Source organism: Fundulus heteroclitus, chromosome 23, assembly GCF_011125445.2.
Source record: "Fundulus heteroclitus isolate FHET01 chromosome 23, MU-UCD_Fhet_4.1, whole genome shotgun sequence".
NCBI classification, from domain to species: domain Eukaryota; kingdom Metazoa; phylum Chordata; class Actinopteri; order Cyprinodontiformes; family Fundulidae; genus Fundulus; species Fundulus heteroclitus.
Genome location: NC_046383.1, coordinates 1,894,430 through 1,919,186, shown reverse-complemented (window position 1 = coordinate 1,919,186; position 24,757 = coordinate 1,894,430). Strand labels below are relative to the sequence as shown.

The following is a 24,757-nucleotide window of genomic DNA, read 5'->3' as shown; positions in this document are numbered from 1 at the left end:
CAGTCACACACACAGACTGATATACTTCAAGTTTTTTTTTATTTAAATATAGATTAGAACTATAAGCATTTGGGTAATAAGTATTAATACAAAAACAGAAGGATTTGGTTTACCAACTGTTACACGGGCTAGGTTTCCAGTGAAAAGGATTATAGTGAAAAAACTTGGAAAGATGTGGACCGCTTTAAAATCCAGGGTTAAATCAGTTGTTAGCCATCTACACTGCAAAAACCGAACTAAAAATAAGTACAATTTCTTGTTTTCACGCATATGCTAACCCGATGTAATGGGAGTATCTGTCCTTGATTTGAGCAGGTAAATAAGATGATCTGCCAATAGAATAAGATTTTTGCAGTTAAAATAGGAGCAATTCAACTCCATCATCTTATTTCAAGTGCATGATGTCTAATTATCTTAATTTAGGGGTCAAAATACTCATTCCATTGGCAGATGATCTTATTTACCTGCTCAAATCAAGGACAAAAACATTATGTTTAAGAACATTTTGCTTTTTTTTAGATCCATGTTTGCAGTGTAAACCTTCAATCCTGTTTGATATTCCTGGACTGGAATATTACTTAGAGTCTGTTAGGCACTACACTCAGAGTCCAGGTCTGAATCTCAGAGGTCACACAAAGTCGGAGTTCCCATGAGTGAAAAGACGGACCAGAACATCTGAAGCCCGGCGGCGACGGGCGCTGCTGATAGGAGCTACTTAACCTGCCTCGCTACTCTTGGTGATAGCTCTGAAGCAGCTATCTGCACCCAGCCTGCTTTCTGTCAAATGCAATAACCGCTGCAGGGACCGACGCGTGTAAATCTACCTAAAGCCTATCTGCTGTCAACAGGGTGGTCAGCCTGTCGGTGTTGCTGCTGCTGCGGGCAGGTTCACAGCCTGGCTATTGATGCGGTCGCAGTAACTCAGGTCTAGCTTGGACAGAGGAGACTCACAGAGCTGAACAAGTACTTCCTCTCTCCTCTAAACCTGAGCAGTTTAGGTATTCTGTTGCCACAGGAAGTTAATTTATTAAGCGCTGCACAAATCTACTACACATATACGGTGTACTGTAACAAACACAAGGACTGAGCAGGTCAATTCCTACCATTTCTGTTAGTCTATAAATCCCTAAATGGCTTAGCACCTAAATACATCACAGACTTGTTATCAGCGTATCAACCCTCCAGACCACTCAGGTCTTCTAGCTCCAGCCTACTCTGCATACCTAGAACCAGAACTAAACATGGAGAAGCAGCATTTAGTTCCTATGCTCCGCTTATCTGGAACAAACTTCCAGAAAATTGTAAAGGTGCGGAAAGCCTGAGTTCCTTTAAATCAAGATTAAAAACACATTTGTTTAAGATTGCCTTCAACTGTTCTAGTTAACTGAATCACCACTTTTTTGTTCTTTTTTTCTATCTACATTTTATTCCTACTTGCTTTTATTCTGTTTTATTTTCCTATATTTTAATCATGTAAAGCACTTTGCATTGTCTTTGTACTGAATTGTGCTATATAAATAAATTTGCCTTGCCTTGCATTTTCTGATGTAAAGTGACAACAATGCAATGACGCACATTGACGCACAGTTTACTGAGTGTATATAGCTTCTGCATATATATCTATTTTATTTTATTGTATTTTTATTTATTTATTTTTTGTCTGCACCATCAACACCAAGTCAAATTCCTTGTAAGTGCAAACCTACTTGGCGATTAAACTTGATTCTGAATCTTCTGATTCTGATGGTATTGCGGTAGTAAATCCTGATTTTGCGTTCCTTTACGAGCCCGACATCTTTACATTATCATTACAATTAAACCATCATTGTCAGCAGTGTGACAGAAGGACAAATATAAACATGGCGACTAAAAGGAAACGTCTTCATTTGTGTCACTAGATGAATACTTTTTTTTATACAACTATGGTTCCTCTGCGCTGTTTCTGACACGGAAAGACGATTTGTTCCACTCACCTCAATAATATAGAGAACGATGTTCTTGTAGAAACAGTACAGGATGCATTTGGCAACGCGGTTGTAATTCCAGGCCCCGTGGACGAGCAGCAGATTCTTCAAGTATTTGAACTGTGTGGGAGGGAGTAAATGGAGGGCAACGACATGATGAATGAAGAGCGGAAGCCTGAGTGCAGCACAAGTCTAATCGTTCTTCATAATTAGAGATCATAGCTGGAACACTGAAGCAGCTAAAGGAACTTTAAGATTAAAGCAAGGGTTTGGTCTTTTTTCCCCCAGCAGAAATCTAAAAGGACCGATGGAAGATTCTGGCCAAATCCTTCACTAACACATTCCAGGAAAGGCCAGTCACGGGCTGCAGGGCCAAGCTTTAAATTGCCGCAATTAGCGAGGTTCATATAGAGGTATTGGTCTCCAAAGGCTGTGCATTATACATCAGTGGCTTTATGATTAGGCTATAATTTACAGCTTATGTTGAATTTTCAAACTGAGTGCAACATTTGGACTTATCTGTGTCATAATTGCGGTGTGATTCCTGAACGGCAAGCATTGTATCAAGTATTTTGCAAAGAGAAAAAACAAAAATGAATAAAAAGTCTGTGGAAGTTAAATGGCAAGTCAATAAGGATCATCTTAGGGCGAGTAGATTTTAGTCCAGAAATAAAGCATAATGGGACTGAGTTGCAGAATAACTGCATCAATAACAGAAAACTGTAGAGAAAGTCAACTTTAAATCCTGGTTTGTGTGTGTTTTCAATCAGAAAATGGTGCTACTAGACTCAAAATTTGGGTTTTCTTCTAACAGTATTCATAACATGTTTCACAGATTATGAAATACCAGCAGAGAAGAAGTAAATGGCTCATTTAGAGCCTTTTCAGCATCTAATCTAACTTAGATTAAGTCCAATTTAAAATCTATGAAAGTTTATTTTTTCCCAATTCGGGACCACTTTTAAAGTTTGTGGACTTTACACTTTTATCCTGTTTTTTTATCATCAGTAAAAAGGGCGCTCTAGTACTGCGTTTTCTGTCTGAACCAACCTTAGATCCAGCTTATTGTTAGAACCACGGGTCCGGTAAATCCTGATTAAAGTGAGCGAGAATTTAAAAGGTTTTAAAAGGACCTTTTTTTTTTGTAGGTGTTTCTATATAGTTTCTCAGCCAGAAACTCTACATTGTTACATTAATCTGTAATGTGGGAAATCAGAGAAAAAATAAATACAAATATAAACCAAAGAAACAAGCACTTTCCAGAAATGAAGTTTGTCATCATTTATAAAACTCAATAAATAATAATGTCTGAAGTGAGATTTTTCTTTTTGCCATACTATCTACCCTGGAAAATGATTTTCCGGCTTTTCAAGGCCGTCTAGAAACGCTGTTAAATTTATGAGCTATGACCATGAGACTCCCGCGCACAGATAGGCAGACCAAATCATTCTTCAGTCTGTCCACGGTCGGTTGAGACACACCATGAGCTCAGGGGTCCTTCGGTCGTAGCAAGATTTAGGATGGACTTAATATGCTGGATTTGACATCGTCTATGCTAGTTACGTACAAGTCGATGCGGAAAATAGTTTTCATTTGATTTTAGCAGCCAGGGCTTCGGCAATTAGATGGGTTGTGTTGAAATGTGAGTGTTGTTTTAAAAACTTTTGGCGGAGCAAAATCCATGTGAATGAGATGGCAGGTAGGGGCTGGTTAGTGATGTTAATGTAGAGCAACAGTTACGGTTTTAAAACTGCAAAAAGTTTCCATCATGCTGTTTCTGTGGTTTCGAGTCCTTTTACAGAGATTTCAGAGAAAAGAGTTGGACTGGTTCCTTCTCTGCTGCACACGGTCGGTGAGCTGGCTGAAAGAAGGCTACCTGAGTAGACACACTGCAGGCCTTGATGCCATTAATTTTTTTGTAATCATTTTTTGCGGTCGTTACATTTTCAAATATATCTACTTGTTTGTGTCCTCGTGGACGTAATCATACCAAAGTGTCCGCATTGCGCAAAAGATGCGATAACTTATACTGCCGTGCTCATTGTTTGCGAAGTAAACATGGTCAGGAAGCTTCTTTAGCGTACTTGCGTTCTTTAGTTATTGATACCAACCGGATTGCAACATTAGCATAGCACGCAACTCGTTTTAATGTCAAAAAGCGAATAATCTTTAGCTAATTGATGTGTGCTTTATGACTACGATTTTCCATAATTAAATGACAGGACCTTAGATTGTCGTTTGTCTGATCTGTTCTAATGAACGCTGTCATGCGTAAACTGACCTGCTTATGCGCCATAGCATTACGAGTTCAAACGTTATATGCTGCACACGGTAAACGTGCGGTATTTGTCTAGCCTGTAAAAGATAATTTTTTTCTACGTCAGGTTTAAGGAGACGCTCGTCTTTCAGGATCCCCGCAGACCTATCTGTAGAAATAGAAGCACGGCGGTGGGCACCAGCTAGCGTGGCCGCCTCTCCCGCTGGATCAAACCTCGGTTAAAAACAGAGCTGAACCGACAGCAGAGGTGCCCCGACCCAAAGCTTTTTAATGCTGTAACTTACTCAGAAAGCCAACCTGATCCCTCAAGCATAAAACTGTGGGGGGAAAAAAGCAGCAAGGAGCTCATCTGACTCTCTGGAAGATCATCATATATCATGTATAGGGATAAAGAACAAGCTGCGTAATTTCCTAGGCCTGATCCTGGTTTGCACTCAGCAAATTACAGTTAATGTACTGTAGCAGCAACATACCAGCGGAGATCTGGAGGCGCAATTAAATTTAAAGCAGGGACACAACCTAACGGATGATGAGACCACTGGGTTTCCAGGGACATACACTCTCCACATGTTAGGTGGATCAAAGGGCTTCAAGCCTCTTGAAATGTAATTGCATACCGAGGTACAGAGGATGTACTGTTGCTTTCCCATCCTCTAAAGCCTCTTAGCGCTAACAGAAACATGATGCACGGGACATTTGCCCGTACGACGGGGCTGTGAATCAGGAGCTCCGCGGCTTTTGTCGTTTACGCAGATCGCATGTCGACGGAGCGTTTCGGGAACGAGCTGGTTACCAGGACGCGAGCCGGTGTTTAACACAACATCTTTGACAGAATCCGTTCCTGTGGCGGCTCGTTGGGAATCGGGTGTCACCGCACGCCTGTTTTACAGGTGTTACCACTCCACTTTTAAGCCCAAGCTCTTTCAGATACATCCCCCATTGTTAATGGGAACAATGTGCAAACTTATCGCTTACACATATCACATGGGAAGGCCGTAACAGGAACGACACTTAGAGAAATTTATTACATTGGCCTGCTGATATACCAAGACAACAAAGTAAATGTTTATGGTTTGTTTAAGTTCGGGCTTATCCCTAGATGGTGTTTGTTATTCTGGCACAAACCCCTTTTTAAAATTCATTTATATCTTTGATTTCACGCTAATCGGGTCTGGAATGTTAGCTATATGCTTCAAATGATCCATTTTCTAAACAAATATCACAGCATGAGGCGCAGTTATTTGTCAAAGTGCAAATTTATGGATCTTTATATTAGAATGGTTGATAACACTTCCTCTGCTACTGAGCTCACCTGCGCTATAGAGTAGTCGGAGGAGTTTGCCGCCTGCAAACCCTCGTTGCCGGAGATTCCCACCCCGACATGAGCCGTCTGGATCATCCCTACGTCGTTGGCGCCGTCCCCGATGGCCAAAGTGATCACCTTCACTTGTTTCTTCACCATCTCAACCACCTCTGACTTCTGAAGAGGAGAAACCCTGAGAGACGACAGGAACACACCAGAGATCGTCTATGAGGGTCACAATTAGTAATGTTTGTCCAGTATAACGTTCAGCTTAATCTCACATTAAAGTATTCATATCGTTAATATTTCTTTAGTGTAGAACGTTTATTGTGAAAGAAATAACTTAGTGACTGGAATCAGCGTATTTTACTCTTGACCAGACCTGACCATAACGCTGGACGATATAGGGAAAAAAAGCATATGGATAAAATAAAAATGATGTTGCTTAATGACCTGTTTTTAGATACAGAACACACAAACACTGAATTCAAACTCAACCCTTTATTCAACCGACTTTTTAAGTTTTTTGAAAAACGAACAAGTGCTCTCTTAACTCTTTGAACGGGGTGGAGCTTGGTGATGGAGCTGTACTGGGTCTGCGTTCGTGATTGGTTGAGAGGATGCAACGACTGTAATAATAAACTACATGATAGGATAGAATACAAAAGGAAGAAAAACTTTTTCTATTGAACTTTTTATTGACCCTGTTTTTCCTGTATTGCACCACACGTCTATCGATCAATATACTGAATTATCGTTAGGTCCTACCTGACCAAACATCGGATTTTTCCAAACAGTGAATACGCCGCATTTAGTCACTGACGTTGTGGTTAACAACGCTTTTGTGTGCCGGAAGTGGTTCCAGAGTGAAAGAGACCGGATTTTAGCTGTTTGTGATAACTGCGAAGTGTTTATAAAATGAAGTCACAAGAAGAGCAAAAGGTTAAAGGAGCTTCTGATAAAGCTTTTTTTTTTTCAATACAGAGACATGCTGGCTGCTCATTCCAGCTTGTATAAAAGCAAGTTAGACTTCAGACGTTAACAGGAAGGTAAAAATACTACAGCAAAGTTGCTGTTTTATCCTTTTAAAGAACCAATTCAGTGTTAACATGTGGGTCAAGGAAAAGTTGACCATGGTTTGGAGATCACACCATTAAGGTTAATGTCTACTTACTCAACAAGGAGTCCTCACTATAATGTTTATTATAGTTAGAAATGGTAATAATCACAGCTTAATGATAAAACAAGATGCTAAAGTTGCTTTTAAAAAGTCTCCATTATCCTTTTTTCATGTTTGGACATAATAGTGACATCCTGTTCTACTGCGAAACACCGACTGTTCTTTCTCAAACACACGGTGAAACATCACCTGTGGTCCAGTTAATTACTGTTTATCCCACAGGGACCAATACCAAAGAAAAATAGATCATAATCCCAAAACAATCTAACGCCTGCATCATAGTTTATTTAACCAAAGGCTTATTCGCAACACCCGCCCCGAAGAGGACCTTTAAGAGTTATGAGTAACAATAAATACATTCAAAATAACCAGATAGAGACATAAAACAGTCTTAAAATATCAACTATGTTGCCTAATTTCTATACACTCATATGACTGAAACACTGAAATAAACAGTGTTAGTGTGTCTCTGCTTTGGATTCATTGTAAACACAGACCCCAGATAATGAGGACCTTATCCAGCTGCTGGGATAAGAAATTTAATTCATCATTTGGATCTCAGTAAGGGGTTTTATAAAAACACTGCAAGGAAACAACTCACTTGTGGATGATTTTAACCAAACATCACAAACTATAGTACTGGCATAAACCGCCTGAATGCATTGTACTTATATATTAACCTAATATTTTTTGCACTCTAAGTAGTTCTTTGAGATATTAATGTTTGAGATATTAATATTGGGCAGCGTGATACAGCAGTAATGATAAATTTGTCCGGTAATGTTCATAAAAGAAGAGATCCTTAAGTTTCCTTTGTAATTACAATAAATTGCTGACGTCAGAAATCTGATTTTTTTAGATATTGAGTGGGATGTAACTTTAGGCTTTTTGAGAGACAATTATATATTCATTTTACCACATAAATTTAAATTTGGCCAATTCATGGAATAATTAGGAGAAACATATGTTGTTGTTTTTTTATAGCATTTGTAGAGAAGCTGGAACTGGAAAAAATGTGCATTGGTTGGTTGGAGCTTTACAAAATCTGCAATATTTACACACGTTTTCCGATGAGTTCACCTATGTAATCATTACATCTTTTGTAAATAAATAAATAAAAAATTGTCAGTTTATATCCGTGCATCGCCTTACTCAGCCTTCTGCACTTCCATCGGCCAAGAAGCTACAAACCAAACCGGGGCAATAAATCTTTTCCTGCAGGCGCAGTTTGAGGGTGGGTAAAGGGAACGCGGTTGGTGGTAAAGCACAGTTTCTGCAAAAAGAGAAATGCCTCCGTTCGCTGAACTTCACATCATAATCAGGAATCAGGTAACAGGAATGCCAGACGGTTAAAGTCGACGGAGAACATTATTCACTGACTTGCTGCTCGGACAGTTATTACCTGTTGCGTGTTTTGTGTGAGGAGCGCGAGGAGCAAACCTCAAACCTCTGCATGTGGATTTCTCCATCTGAGCTCCTCCGTGCCAGGCGAGCCGGCTGCTGACACCTCATGCATCGAGGGAAGCAAAGCTCTGCCCGCAGCTCCCATATGAAGTAATATACTCCACCCAGCTGACATTTTTATGTTATTTGACCAGAGTCCAAGTAGAAAGAGTCAAAGCATATTTACTGTTGCTGTGTTGACATCTGACCTCTAGTAAAAAAAAACTACCCGATACAATATGTGCGGTTTCCTTCGTCCCATTATTAGCAAATCAGCTCAGCCAACGTTGGATTCAAACACTTTTCACATATATTTTGCCTTTGCCGTCAACTTAAATAATTTTTTTCAGTTGATTAGTGTCAACATGGTCAGCAAAAAAAAACCCCAAAAAAATACGTACATTGAAATATATACATATCTACTCATTTGTGAAACACTTTACATTTACAAGCCTAACACTGTGTGAAAAATGGGCGATTCTCCTTTGTGAACTAAACCCAGAGTAAATAAACTGCAGCACATCTGTCTTTAAAGGGTTAAACTGTGAAAGTTTATTTTCTGAGGTTTAAGAAGCCTCTTTCATGCCCTGGTAAATCTTTGCGGCCACAGAGTGTACTCAAAGTAAACTCAGGTAGGGTTGGAGGGGAAAAATAAATGCAAAGGTAAGGAGGTGCTCTGAAAACATGGTGCTGGTTTCTGGCCTCATAGCTCGTCACAGTCGCTTAAGAACAGAAGTACTTCCAATTAATTAAAGGAAGGGTATCTTTTTATCGCCATTCTTATGTATCAGAATTTGATGCTTTATAAACAGTTTTGATGATAATAGAGAAGTAGAATTATTTAAGAGCTCCAAAGCGTTTGTGGTTTAATGTGTCTTTAGATGCGAGCTTTGCTGTCATTTATTTGAAGATTGTTATTTCATCTAGTGAACTACTTTAGTATTCTGTGTTTGAATTGATAAATATATATAAAAAAGAACAACAGGTTGTTCAATGTTTCATATGTTCAAATCTGTTTCACGTGGATTTTGTTCTCCTTAGGAGTACACCTTACCTGCAACAAATAACGGCTTTACAGGACAAGGCCAGGTCCAGAAAGTACTGGCGCACGCCGAACGTAAGAGCGTATTTAAGAGTCTTTCCATCAATAATGAGAGCGAAGTCGTTCTCCTTGTAGATGGCTTCTCCCAGCTGTCCACAGTGGTGGCTTAGGGTCTCTCTTGTTGCCTGAATGGTAGAAAAATAGAACATCACAAATGTTAGCTTTATAAAGCTAGATTTCATCCTAATATTTGCAGGTGCAATGTTGTACAATCTGCATGGTAATAATAATATTAATATTAATATTAATAATAATAATAATAATCGACTTTTTAATATACCATCTTCCAACAAAGCCAACAAATACCTGAAACCAGCAACAACCATAATTATTGGAGGGTTAAATTACATCATGAACAGAAAACCAACCTCATAGGCAACCCGTTTACAGATTCACCTTTGATTAACCTGTGTTCTGGTTAGTTTTCTTTACTGAAACATCATTAGTTCAAGTTTGCAGTCCAACTGTCTGTAATATTTGCTTTTAGTTTCTATTTTCCCATGTTTTATTTTGTTTAATTTCTTGTACATTTTATTCCAACTTGCTTTTATCCCGTTTTTATTTTCCTATAATGTAATCATGTAAAGCACTTTGCATTGTTTTTGTACAGAAATGTTGTTCTATACAAATTAATTTGCCTTGCCTTGATACAATTTTCTTTGAAATGTCTCCACAAACTGGTCTGAAATACTAAAGATTTTTAACAAAATCTATAAATGTCACTTAGTGTTGCGTTTAACAATTCTTTTAAAGCACCCGGGTTAAGTAAAGAAACAACACATCAACTGTTTATTAAAGACTTCCTTGAAATAGTTGGAAATATATTTTAATAACTATTAACAGTACTTACCCTTTGTATGATTTTAACAAGTTTTTTCAAATTGTGACAACTGTCAGTGTCTGTTAATTTATACATATACAGCTAAAAAAAATGTAATACCATGAAAAATATTGTTTATTTCAAAAAGTGAGACTTGTTAATTGCACAGAGTGAAAAGACTTTGTGCAGGGCTGCACAGTGGCGCAGTGGGTAGTGCTGGTGCCTTGCAGCAAGAAGGTTCTGGGTCTTTCTGCATGAAGTTTGCATGTTCTCCCTGTGCATGCGATTGTGGTTTACAGCTAATGAAATCTCAAAATTCAGTGTCTCAGAAAATTAGAAAATTCTCAAAGGGTTAAATAGTCAGAACTCATGGTGTCATACCTTAATCAACTAATTAACTCCAAAACTGTGACTGTGGTCATTTCCAGAAGGGTGATAACAAAAAGCAATATGATATGATGCTTATGAACTGTTTGAGGAGCACAACAAGTTTAAAGTGTTTACTTAAACTGACCAGACTTCAATCCAAGCATCTGTGGGACGAGCTGCACAAACACGTCTGATCTCAACCTACAGGACTTAATGGATGCGCTGCTAACATCTTGGCGCCAGATACGGCAGCAAGCGTTGAGGGATTTAGGGGAGCTCACGGCTCGACAAATGCTTTAGTGGCAAACCTCCATCACGCAGGTGGTCGTAATGTTAGGTCTGATCTGTGTACATCTTCAGTCCAGTTTCTAACACTAAACTGTCGGGGAACATCTGCTTTCCATAAACTGGATGTTTATAATCATCTTTCATATTTCTTATGCTCAGACTCGGGCTACGAGGTGATATCGCTGAGAAGTTGCGGATGGATTCCGATATCTTTACAGTACGTCCAGCGATGAGTGATAAGCGCTGACGGAAAAATATAAATATGAGTCCGACAAGAGGATCAACTGTCCTGGGATGTCTGAGAGGACAGAGCGGTGAGATCATCGCTGTTTTCATCTTTCTGGCCGCGCCGCAGATGGAGAAGATGTTAGCTATGAAAGCTGGTTTCTTAGTATCCGACAGGTAGATGCTACTTATTTTAACTTAAAAATAAATAAATGATAATACTTTCAATTCACCAGCATCAATAGGAAATTGCAACATAGAACGGAAGAGAAACTGCATCGCGTTGGAGCTAAGCAGATGCCCAAAACAGCTGAAATCATTTAAAGCAATAATGGAGACCCTTTTCAGAAATGAAGGCGGAAGGGGCCTGGCCTGGTGTGGAGGTCAGATATGTCAAAGCATTCAGATTGCACCACGGGGACCGTGCAATTTTCCCCTGGCATAACAAAACTCTGAAACCTCAGCTTAAGGGAAATATTTGGAGAGGGGGGCTTTACGTTTCACAAAGCGAGCAATGCAGACCTGAGAGACACGCACGGAGAGAGATGATGGATTAACGGGAGAGAGGCTGAGCGAGAGGATACAAGCCGAGAGCAGCTGCGAGGACTTTACCGTCCTGACGGGATCTATAAAACAGCTTGAAATGGTGATCGGCGGAGGATATGTGTTAGGGTCAGGGTACCCACAGGCTTAAGGTATCTACATTTAAGTACAACTGCTAGATCTGAGTTACCAGGGTCATTTTAGATAACATCTCAGTGCATCAGCAACGCATGAAATGGTTTCTGTACAGACCATTTGTATGAGAAAGAATCCACGTTGTTTGGGACAACAGTGATCCATCATAAAGTTTACCATTTCCTCAAGTACTTTGCTCATTTCCCCCCCCCCTTATTTCCACTGAGGAATTCTAGCACTAATGCTACACTTCTCCTGCAAAAGCCTCTTTGTTATGGCTATAATCACCATTTCAGCCTGTGTGACGAGCCAGTGTTTGGTTTTAGGACAAGTATGTGGTGGCCATTCAGAAATCCACGGGCGCTTCCCATAAAGACTGAGCTCCATTGTTGATATAGGCCGTGCCTGATGCAGCCACCAGGACATGACAGTCACAATGTGGAATCTGGACGTTTTGTGTAGATCAAATGTCATCGTCTGTTCAGACTCAGAGGCCTGAAACAAGGGACAGCCACGCTTCAGAAAAAGTCCACAAAGATGCCTACTTTTTTTAAATTTACTCTAGCTAGCGCCACTTCAGGCATATTGGGGAATAAAAATCAAAAGAAGAAGACTTCTCTTAACACGGCAAAAAAAAAAAGAAATGCGCTTGAATAAGTGCTCTCATACCTGCTGACCCCGCAGCCCGGCGGTGTCCTGGCGGACGGCTCTCTGTATCTGAGTTTTAACAAACTGCCTTATGTAAGCATCTGCTCAACCACAGCAGAATGGGAGCTGACATTTCAAAGCCCTGGCCTGTGGGCTTTACGAAGGCACCGACCCCACATTCTACCTCGGCTCCATTTATCACGCTTAAGAGAAGCCTGACAGAGTGAAGGCCGTCCATCATCACCTAGAACCACCACCACCCCTCCCCCCCCCAGCCACTACTTCATCCACATCTTTTCACCTTTTCCCCGTGTTTCTGTAGGACAAAGCCGAGCCCTAGCGGAGCGTGGGTTTGGGCCGACGTGCCTGGCTTTCCCCAGCTCAAACTGCAGGGACTTGCCCTTTTCAGCCTCAAGAACAACAGACATGGCTCTCCTGCAGGGGGGTTAACAGACTTCACTGCTGGGTGTCTTGATGTTAAATACGCATTTCAGGATGTGGGCGTTTTTTTTTTTTTTTAATAAGGCACCCTGTGGCTTCATCCTTTACTACTGAGAAATCTTTCTGGCAGAGACTAAATGAGGATAATTAAGGATATATCTGTAATTTCCTAAGTAAGGGACATACTGTTATTAATTAACATTAGAATGAGTGCAACCCTATTTATATTTTCCAGTGAGGCATGTAGATGTACCTATGAATTTCTTACAACCTTTTAAAATCCACACCTGCATTAACAGAATTACCTGTGCAAAAGTATTTCTTACAAAGTATAAATGAATCTATTTAGTTTCTTTAATAGATCTTTAGAGTGTTTTAGACCGTCCAACCCTGATTGCTAGCAAAATAGACACTTAGCTTTAACGCCTTACTGATAGTCAGAAGAATAGAGATGTATAAAGCTATTTAGAGAAAACCGTTTTCTACGACCTGTTCAGACAAGTCCTATATAAAGTTCATTCAGGCTGTGAGAGAGCGAGATGTGGCAAGACTTTCCAACAACGGGAGTCCTAAACAAAGTACAATAATGGTTTTGTCCTTTTTTCATATTTCGATCTATGTCATGCAACAATACTGGATTCAGAAACATTGGCAGCATCTTGAAAATCTTTTAGTTAAAGGAGCTACAAGCGAAATTTCATTATTTTAGATAAGACAAAAAATACTAAATAGTTTTGTAAAGAACTAAAGGTATCTTTTTAGGCCGCACGTCCATGTGTACAGCTGCCACTCAGGGTTTAGCCCCTTCCTCTCTATAAAATGCCACCGCCGGGTTCACCCGCAGACGATCAGGATCCATTTTTACCACAAAAAACAACGGCGTTTAGCAAAGAAGTTGTCGGATAAGGAAAGAGACAAAACGAGGATTAACACTGGCCTCGCGTTTCCACTTTGGAGAGCAGAGGCAGCTCCAGTATCTCCTCTGGACAGATGATCACAGCATGAAGTTAAATGTTTTTCTTTTTTTTTTGTGTGTCCTTGTTAGACTTATGTTGCTGTTTATTCGATTCAATGTAATGCTACAATTGTGGCATGTGGGCTAATTGTTGGAGTTTGATTAATGCGCCAGGCGTGGCTGTCATGTGAGGCGAGTAGCCGGTAGCCCAGCTAACACAGTTAGCATTGTTTAATGCAGCCCGGTGGGCTTGAGAGGTGCCCACTATGATCCTAGCATACAGTTAGGGCCTTTTTTTTTTAAACAAAAAACGTAAACTTTAAACGTATAATGGATCTGTTGCTTACATTTTGGAGGTAAAGCTATCCGCACATCTTGTTTTGTGTTGCTAAACCGAGTGGTGAAATTTTGCTTATTGCTCCTTTAAGGTAATATTAGCTGACCCAGCTGTGTAAATTGCTAAAACAAGAAGCTAAAGGCAGTTTAAATTGGTGACAAATGAAATAAATGCCTCAGTCCCAGCAAAGTTTGATGACTCTGAGGTTGTAATCTAGCCATTTGATTGAAGCGCTTTAGAGCAATATGCATCTAAAGGTTGCAGAACAGTAGCCCCGGGACAGGAATTGGAGCCATTATGGTTTAAACCGTCACTTCTGTGGTAACACGGTCTCACAGCAACTGCCCTTTCAGTGTTAAATGCCTCTTATATTGTGGTTCTTAAAGAGAGATTGTGTGAGCAGGTCAAAGCTTCACAAAACCTGAGATTGTAAATGGGAAAATTCTGTTTTGGGTCACCTTCTCTTTAAACAATGAATTTTCAAATTAAAAGCAAAGAGTTAAGTTCAACATTTTGAGGTTTGTGTAACTTTTTACATCGTTTGCTCCATTTAGATATATATTTTAGCTATGATCAAACAAATCCCAACATACTTACATTCAGACTGTCTTCATTAATCACAAGCATGCCCATGTTCTTGGTGAGGAGTTTGCAGGAATGTCCTATAGTATCATAGGGGGAAAAAAAAATGTTTAAATCAAAGAGGAATTCAGACATTTTATACATTACGGAAGACCATTAGGTCAACAAAATCATTACTTATGTCACACACTGTATAAAAAACATGAAACAGCAAAAAGAAGAAAGTCAAACAGGCAGCAAAGATCTAAATGCTGCAGCTAGCTGAGAACCCCGGGCGTAGGACATGACTAATGAGTTTGGTTTACAAGAGTTTGTCAGTTTCCTGTTTTAACGTGCAGTTACAACTCTGGGTAACCCAACATGGCTCTCTGGGGAGCACTCTTCTCGGCTCTTGGCCGGGACACACACACTCAGGGTCACCGGCAAGTGCTGGACGGAGCCGCTCGTTGGGGGGGCAAAACAGAAACGTTTCATGAACCAAGACCGAAGCCTTCACTTTAGCGCTGCGGCTGTTTGAGAAGGCTGCCATCTGTGGCATGACCACAGGCATATTTGTGGGCTTCAACACTTTGCTTCTGTCTGGAAAGAGATTTTAGTCTTTTTTTTTTTTTTTTTTTTTAAAGGAGGGCTACCACATAACCTGCCTTGAGTGAAAATAAAATAAGCATATGAATAAAAGACACAGTTTAGCAACGGTGCACACGCTAGAGGAAATGAACATGTTTCACCTCCAGCGTTAAACCGAAACAGGCTCCAGTCTGGAGTCCAGCAGATTGTTTAGTTAAGCGCGAAGGTGCAAACGTCTAAAAATTTGCCGCGGCGTGGAAAATGTCTCCCCATCTCAACACCGTCTCCGTTCCCTTCCCCCCAACCTTGTCGATTCTTGACACAGCAGTCCGCCTAATGCGTTCACCTTTTAGCTCGTTTCACTCTTTTTCTTTTTTTTTCCATATCTCGCTCGAGTTAAATTGTTGAGCTTTTTCAACCCCAGGCGGAACTAAAGACCTTTCCCACAGGCCTCCAGGAATGTGTGCCGACACTCATGTCACAGTAACCCCAGCTGCGCAGGAGAAGCAACACCTAACGCTTCACTCATAACGCTCAATAACCATAACCTTTGCGCCTTTTCACATTTCATTACGTTACGACCAAAAACCTTCGTGTATTTTACGTGATAGACCATCACAAGTGTGTCCACCATTATATGATTATTACTGTGAAGTTGAAAGAAAAGGAAACAACGCGGCCTTCTTTCGTTTTACATGCAACAAAAGATCTGAAATGTGTTGCATGCGTTTCAGCTGCAGGTCTTTGTGTGCTAGCTTGGCACATTCAACACACTGAGGTTGACAAAACAGATCAGGCTCAGTCCGACTGGATGAGGTCTCAATTGGAAGAAAAAAAAAAACGTCAAGACTTCAAGTGGTAAGGGATGGAGGATATGGATCTGACAGTTTAATCACAATAACAAAATGTTTTAAATCTTCTGCCTGGCAATACATGGACGCAGCCGCATTAATCCCTGTTATATCAAGGAGTGCAGCTACGGCTAAACAATGAGCAAGAACTGCATCTAAAGTTTCAAATACATTGATATTAATTAATCCCCCTGGATGACAGTGACATATAATCCATTTTAGAATTTGTCTTCTATTAGCTTACCGTTTAGCTGTTATTTTCTTTTTGTCTATCAGTTTTACAGTAGGGGATCAAGTCTTTTGTTGGTCAATGTTTTATGTTTTGTTGTTTTCTTTTAAATGCATGGATCTGAACTCCACTTTTGTCACCTTGGGTGCATAAAACGCTCCATAAATAAAAGGTTGACTGATATTCCCATCGATTCTGTCCAGCTTCTCTGTTCCCTGCTGAGGAAAAGCATCCCCTACAGCATGATGCTGCCACCACAGTTGGATTTTATGTATGTGTAAAACATCAAACGCAAGGGCATGCACCGTTTTTTCCACATACTTGTATAGATTTTTAAACGCCGTAAGTAATTTTGCAAGGCTCAGAAGGATTCAGCAGATGTGACAGCGCTAACACCAAGGAAGAGGAAGCGGCTAAGACTAATGGGAAAACCCCTGAAGTGAGAGGGAACTCATATTTCAGTGCGTAGAAAGAAGTAATTTCATTTTGTGCCTCTCTGCAAACAGTCAAAAGATCAACCCAGCAGATAAGCTTGAAAAGTATTTACAAAGGAAGCAGCATGCAGCATTACGCAGCAACAGCTCTCAGCAGTACGTGCATGTGTTACTGGAGAAAAGAAACGTTGCTTTTTCCATCCAGCCAGCCAGATTTACAGGGAAGCTCCTTTACATTACGTTCCCATATGTGAACTCGGCAGGAGTTATTTGTAACAAATCAGCCGCACGGGCGCTTCGGGCTCCGTCTAACTGTTAACGCCGATCTTGAGCGGCGGCATCAGTTTAAATTGGGAATATTCTACGGTGCACCATCCCGCCAGCGGGAAAACGCTAAAAAAAAATACCATGCACAGTGAGCAGGGTTTTTACAGAGCAGCTCAGCCAAAAGGCGGAGCTGTGAAAATACTTGCAGTGAGCTTTAGCCCCAGCTGAGCCCTCTCGCGTCTGGGCACGGCGGGCACAAAAGGCTGATTCAGTCGGGCCTCAGTGGTAGCCGCAGCCGCGAGCGGAACCCACTTTTGATATCTATTTTTCTAAACTTCAGGCTACCAACTTGGCTGCGCTCGAGGTCGATCCATATTTGGTAGTCATCCACATCTGAGAAGTAATCCCAGGGCAAACCGGGACGCGGGCTACGCGCTGAAACGGTCGGGCAGCTTCGGGCTGTTTACCTTCCAGATAAGATCTCCAACAGTAAAAGCTCTGAGGAAGTGCGACGCAGCAGAGAGAGAGGCCCGTTTGAGTACATTTACTTCACGTCGGCGCAGAGGGCTCATACATCATTCTGCAACAGATGCTTTCATTAAACGCGTGTGACGGAGCAACACGGAGCTTGTCAGGAGTTTATCATGCTGGGTGAGGAATGAGCACGTGGCTGACTGGAGTACCTGTATGTGGGACGTGCACAAACAAGGCCTGAAGGGTGCCCTGATGCAGGAGCATAAACATGGGGGGAAAAAGCAGCTGTAGTCCAAACTGTTTTAAAGGTTTTCATATGACTTTGGGACATTTTGTCACAGCGGAACCACAGACTTCAACGTATTTTATTCAAATTGTAATAAGTGGAAGGAAAATAATAAACATTTCCATTTTTTCCCCCCCAACAAAAATCTGAAAAGAGTACATTTATGTTTTAACCTGACCCTAGCCAGATTGATATCGCTCCGCCTAGTTTCACTCACATACATCTGGGACATCTCCCATAGAGAGTGATTTCTCCAACCAATTTTATTGTCTAGCCAATCAGGACGCAGGGCTGGAGTTTCATAGATGAGACGTAGTGGAGAAGCGACCGTGACATGAGACTGTTTTGATTCAGACAACAATGGCGGCTCGCATCGAGGAAGCAAGCGTTAACATTGATGCTGCTATTTCTTCCGTGTTGTCCAATCTACCTGATATTGTTTCATTAAAAGAACATCAGAGAACGCCTCTGAAGGCTTTTGTTGGCTGTTCCGTTTTGTTTTTTTCTGCGTCGCTCTCATCAGCGTCACGGGTTAGCTTCGGTGTGAGTGGTTCAAATAACACGTCAATAAAGATGACAAGTGGCTTATCCAATCATATGCAAGGATTTTTGAGAAGGCCCAGCCTTCTGAAACGCCATTCCTATGGATCATTTCCAGATGGATGAGTGGAGCTAGGCGGAGCGAAATACATCTGGCTAGGGTCAGGTTATCTATGTTTTAGCCACCTTTACCATGACACAATCAAGCTCAGCAGAAATAAAGTGGCCTTGGACATTTTTAAGAGATTAGTGAAAAAAAAAAAATGGTTTAAAGAAAAGGCATGAAAAAGGCAGAAACCGACTCATCGCCTCTGATGGCAACATCCCCGCCGTGAAACTGTCAGTGCGATGGGGATGCATTTCTTCAGCAGCGACAGAAAAGCTGGTCAGACATGTTGGGAAGATGGATGAAGCTAAATACTGGGTAATACTGGGAGAAACCCCCGGACGTACAGCCAGAGCTACGAGGTTTAGAGCATTTTTGTGCATGGGAATGGCCCGGTTAAAGTCCAGACACTCTTTGACAAACCTTGTAACCCTCCATCCAATCCAACAGAGCTTCAGCTGTTTTGTAATGAAGAATTTGGTAAATACTTTGGCCTGTGGATGTGTTAAGACGCTCTAGACGCGCCCTAAACAGTCTTGCAGCTGTAATTCCTCTACAGTACAAAGCATCGACTCAGGGGGGCTGGATGCAGATGCACGCCACACCTTTGAGATTTTCCCTTCCACTTCACTGTTATGCATTACTTTCTACTGGCCTATTACTTAAAATACATTAATGTCAGCTCTGAAAACATCCGAGGGAAGTGAATACTTTTTCTCGGGGGCCACTGCGGAGGCCTTTACTGTACATGTGTTAACAATTCAAGCACCGGTTCCTCATTACGCAGCTGGTAGCCGAGCTTAGTTTGTACGAGGCTTACAGGGTGGCTTTCTTTTGTGTACAAGTTGTTTTTAGAGGAAAAGGGAGAATTAAAACAAACTCTGCTGCAGAGCTGGTTTACAAACTACACCGCAGATGATTTTGGCGGGAGACGGCGCGGCCCCTTTTAATGACATTAAATCGACAGCCTTCTGTTGTCGCTCACCGATATTGATGGCTGTTTCCTGTTTGTCCCCCGTCAGGATCCAGATCTTGATGTCGGCCTTCATGAGCGTCTCGATAGTTTCGGGCACCTTATCCTGGAGCTTGTCTTCTATCGCCGTGGCCCCAAGGAGCTGCAGGTTCTATCACAGAGAGGGTTGGGAAATATATCGGTAAGTGACAAAGGAGGGCAATAAAAACATTGTTTGTAAAAAACAAAAAACAAAAAAAACAGAAAGGGTTGTGTCACTCATCGGTCGTGTACTTCCCCTCGTCAGGCGCTTTTGTTTACCACTCAGAAGAACCACCGTGGGCTTCTTATGTGGTTTTGGCTCAATTACCGAGCCCCTCTTAGTGAACATTTCTCTACATGACCTTTTTTTTTTTTCTTCTTCTCTCCCCACATAAGCGGCCCCACAAACACAAAAGTTTTCTCAGGAAACACTGCTGCTCTTTGGGCCTGGTTATGGACTTGTAAGGGCTCATCAGTAGGGCAAAGATTTGACAAGAGCCAGGGGCGGAGGGGAGACAGAAGCCAGCAGCAGAGGAAAGGCCCGGCAAAAAGTATCAATACCCGCTTTAATCACCGTGGCACGAACGTGCTTGATTGGCCAGCAAACTCCCCTGACCCTAAACCCCATGGAGAATCCACGAGGCATTGTTGAGGTTAAGATGAGAAACCCCAGATCTAGCAATGCCACTGTTACAGCAGCCGCTGCAGAAGCATAAAGGTGTTTGCGTCCAAGCCACGATGCACTGATGCACAAGTGTATGTAATTAAAGGTGCACGCTCATACTTTTCAACATGATGGTCTTTTCTGTGTTGAATTCCTTTAGTTACTGTTCTTAAGTCATCTGACTTTCTGGGAAATTGAATATTGCGTTTTCATTAGCTGTAAGCCCTAATCATTAAAAGTAAGAACTGGACACTGTTGCATTCAATGGGCTTTGTTCCCCCCAGCAGATCACTGTAAAAGTGTGTACTTGCCCTCTTTGAATTTTGGCTGCAGCTCTGTTGCGCCCCCTTGTGGAACTGATGTGCACACCGTTGAGGCGTGGGTGGCCCCGAGCGGCGGTGAACCCCAAAAGCCGGGGCAGCCGCAGTGCCACACTCGGCTCATTAGGCAGCTTACATTACGTCTTCCTTTTTGAAAGCTTTTATGTTTGCCTCATGATTGATTGCCTCCATTTGTTTTGGGCAGCCCCAAGCAGCCGTGAAGACGAGCCAAAAAAGGCTGATTTACAACTGCGGCTTCCTGTGTTTGAGCGGCGCTTTCACACAGACCAGCCTCGCAGAAAACCAACACGACCTGCTGCAGAAACCCCTTGGATTCAAACAAAATGGACACACTTCAGAACATTTCAATCTCTGCAGGCATAACTGGTCCATGGGCAGAAATGTGTAAAACGCCGAATTATAAATGCATGTTTTTATTCCATTACCACAATCTTACACAAACAAATAATCTAGCCTTTAATTTGAGTACGTGTATTCCCTGGAGAATTTAATTTCTTGCTAAACAATATTTTAATAAAATGACTATTGGTACCCTACACAATTTCTATAAATTAAAAGTAACTGAAGCATTTATCAATTTACCGTGTACATTTTTAGATAAACAAAACCTACTAGGAACCTAATAATTAACAATTTCCCAGTTTCCCTCTGTTTAAGTCAGGAATATATGAGTTAAGCTTCAAAAAAATCAAGAAATGGCTGCAGGAAATTATCCATGCACCTAAATGGTTCCACACCCAAATGTAAAACATATCTATGAAGCTTGGATGTGTGGACAACCACCCTATGTTCATTGTTAAGCATAGTCAAGGCTCCATGCTGCTGTGGGCCTGCTTCCCCATCATAAACTTTATGAAATACTGGAACATTTTAAATAAAAGTCAGAGGTCTCTGCCAAAAAAAAAAAAAAAAAACCTGGTGAAATGTGAAAAAGATAATTGAGCACTTTCCTCTGAAGAAATAGGGTTGCATTGATGCCGATAACCATATCATTGGTGAGTTTGTGGTTTAAAAAAAAAAAACATAATTCATTTATTTTTATTTTATTTTTTTCTAGGTGAAACATTTTAAAAACACCAAATAAACGTACTAGAAATAAAATAACCAAAATGTTCGGTGCAAGATTGCACCACTTGCAATAAGAAATGAAACGATGTTTAAGGTTTCTGCACCAGAGGTGGGAATACATTTTAAGGGCACTGCAAGTCTGCGCCTGCTGCAGAGGTCTTTTAAAATGGTTTGTGTGGTTTATTAAGCAACTGCAATCATTAATCGCAGATTCTCAGTGGAAGCGTCACATCAACAGAAATCCATGCTATGAAAACAATAAGGGAGCATTTCCTTTAGCGGACCTTCTCTATCAGCTCGTAGCTCTCCTCCAGTTTCAGGGATCTGTTCTGAATGGAGGTGCTGGCCCGGTGGTGGAGCTCCTGCCAGTGCTGATAGGACGACTCGCTGATGTCTGCCACCGCAAAGCACAGCGTGCGCAGGCCTGGGGGAGGGAAATCAGAATTACAACACAGGTCCAAGGTCAGGACGTCTTCATGTTTAACAGGGAGCTCCCTAATCAGAGGCCGTGTCTCCTCCCCAATGCTCAAAAAACTAAATAAAGAGCATTTATTTATGTAAGAGTGTATTATTTATGGATCTCTCTGTATATTAGCTTTTCATGTTGTCTTTTCATTTCTCTGTCAATTAAACTGACAACCACTGAATAAAAATAAAGCAGGAAAGATCAAAGCTCTAAAGTAAAAAGCAACCAGTCCTTGTTTGCATGATGACAAAGTTCTCAGTGATAGAAGATGCAGCTAGCACAAACACAGCTAAAACCAGATATTTCCATACACCTTTTTAAAAAAGCATTTTTTTTTCCTCTCTGACATGATATCAGTACAATTAGGATAAATTATTTATTTTTACTAAAAGCCAGAATGTTTCAAATTTTCAGGATTTTCTACATTTTAGTTTACATGCATCTCCATAGTATTTGGTAGTCGCCTTTCAAACCGCTTGACTTGGGTTGACCGTTTTATCACTTACTTATTCATTTATTAATACGTCATTTAACTAGGAAAGACTCGTGGAGACTTAAAGTTAGATTTACGAGGGTGTCCTTCCACAAGCTTCTAAAAATAGTTTCCTGGCCCACCCATCCTGACAGAACTGCTGCAACAGTCAGGTTTATAGGTCTCCTTGCTCACACACACCCTTTAAAAACCACCCACAAATCTTCATCCACATTGTGTTCTTGCCACACGGTGTCATCTATTTTGTGAAGTGGACGCGTCCCGATAACACCAACACAACGTTTGCTACACAGTTGGGATGGCCTTCTCAGACTTTGCAAGAGTCCTCTCTTTCTTCATCGATTGTCACAACGGTCATTATAGCCAGAAACGTGAATTTTAGTCTCATCAGACTACAGGACTGAAAATAACTGACCCTGAGTACATTTGCAAACTGTTACCTGGCATTTTATGTTGCTTTTGGAGTAAAGTATTTTACTTTCTGAATGGCCTCCCATCGAACTGTTCATAATAAGTTACCAACAGTTCGATAAGGTCTCAGCGTTTGCTTCTGTTCTGCCATTTTTCACTATAGCAGGTCTATCTCTGGGAGACAGATAAATGGTAAATGGCTTGTTCTTGTATAGCGCTTTATTGAGTCCGACAACCCCAAAGCTCTTTACGCTACATTCAGTCATTCACATATTCACATCCTGACGGTGGTGAGCTATGTTAGTAGCCACAGCTGCCCTGGAGCAGACTGACAGAAGCGATGGTCAGAGGAGATTAAGGAGGTGCCCAAAGACACAACGACTGAGAGTCGGATGACACGGATAGAGCAGGGGATTGAACCGGCAAAGCGAGTTGCAGGACCAAATCCCTGACTCTACACTGCAAAAACAGAACTAAAAATAAGTAAAATTGTCTTGAAATGAATGTATTTGCCCTTGATTTACGCAGATAAATAAGATTATTTGCCAATGGAATGAGTATTTTTACTTCTAAAATAAGATGATTAGATATCCTGCACTTGAAATAAGATGATTGAGACGAATTGTTCCTATTTTAAGTGCAGAAAAATCTTATTCCATTGGCAAATAGTCCTATTTACCTGCTCAAATCAAGGACTAATACTTTCATTTCAAGAATTTTTTAAAAATTTTTAGTTCTATTTTTGCAGTGTAGCGCCACCGTGCCCACAGCTGTTGGACATCCCCATGCTGTTTATATGTGCATACAGCAGCTGGAGAAGATGCCGTGATCCTTTCTAGGGAAGTAAAGGCAAGTTTATTTATTTCAACTGAACTATTTAAAGATTTTGCCAAAAGATATGCAAAGCCAACGGAGGACCACAGTTCTCCTGAAATCTTGGTTTATTTTAATTTCCCCATGATGTCACAAAACCTAGCAGTGTGTTGGAGGTGTTGTCTGTAAAAAAAAAAAAAAAATTATCTCAAATGTTGTAAATCCACCTCAGAACCATTCAATATTCCTCCATTTAGCGAAGAGAAACCATTCAGGTAATCATGTTTTTCCTTTTCTACAGTGTAATGATTTACTGTATCTGGTTTTAATTGCATCTCTCCCATACCGTAAACTAAATGTGTTTATCTGAAGAGACATCTGCCGAGGGTCTTCTCATTATATATCTGGTATGCCCATTAGTAACCTTTAAAAAAAAAAAAAACTCGCAGACTTTTTTTTTCAAAATTTCAGTTCAAAAGACACGCAAACAGAAAAATCACTTTCTGTCTGAACAATATGAAAAATTTAAGTTGAAAAGTGAAAGTTAAATATATACCCTGATGTCTAAATGTGGTCGAGTCTCCCATCCTTCGTTGCTTAGCAATATTTTCTAATAAACGTTTGAGACCGTCACAGAAGAGATGAATGTATACAGAGATTAGATTACACCCAGATGGTCTATAATTACTGATTAGCCTTATTCTGAATTCAATTAAATTTTATTCCTATTGCACCAATCCACAACACATGTCACCTCAAAGCACTTTACAAAGTATGTTCAATCAAATCATCCAAACAGATTGGTCAAAATGTTTCCTTTCTCAGGAAGCCACAATGGACAGTCGTCTGCAGCAATCCCTCATACTGAGCATGCATGGAGCGCTGGTGGAGAAGAAAACTCTCCTTTAACAGGGAGGGAAACCTCCAGCAGAACCAGAACCAGGCTCAGTGTGAACGACTGGGGGTTAGAGAAGACTGAGCAGAGACACAAAAGCATAGGAGCACAGATTGATCCAGGAATCCTTTCTATGTTATATGGTAATAGAAGATGATCTGCCTCCCCTGGATGATGTTACAGCTAACAGAATATTAGACCAGATGTACCTACTATAGTGAAGTCAAATGTATATAATCTATCTT

The 24,757-nt window shown here is 40.9% G+C and overlaps 1 protein-coding gene across 10 annotated transcripts in view; it reads right to left on the bottom strand.

The window, feature by feature from the left end:
* The window catches only part of atp8a1 (ATPase phospholipid transporting 8A1), a 139,560-nt gene that overhangs the window by 34,323 nt on the left and 80,480 nt on the right, over positions 1-24,757 (bottom strand). For all 10 annotated transcript variants that reach the window (XM_036127396.1, XM_012879903.3, XM_036127392.1 and 7 more), the window contains 6 exons: positions 21,719-21,858; positions 19,353-19,491; positions 14,629-14,693; positions 9,223-9,395; positions 5,555-5,738; positions 1,974-2,084 (listed from right to left, as the gene is read on the bottom strand). In XM_036127396.1, coding sequence (XP_035983289.1) covers positions 1,974-2,084; positions 5,555-5,738; positions 9,223-9,395; positions 14,629-14,693; positions 19,353-19,491; positions 21,719-21,858 — 812 coding nt within the window. The remainder of the gene's footprint in view (positions 1-1,973; positions 2,085-5,554; positions 5,739-9,222; positions 9,396-14,628; positions 14,694-19,352; positions 19,492-21,718; positions 21,859-24,757) is intronic.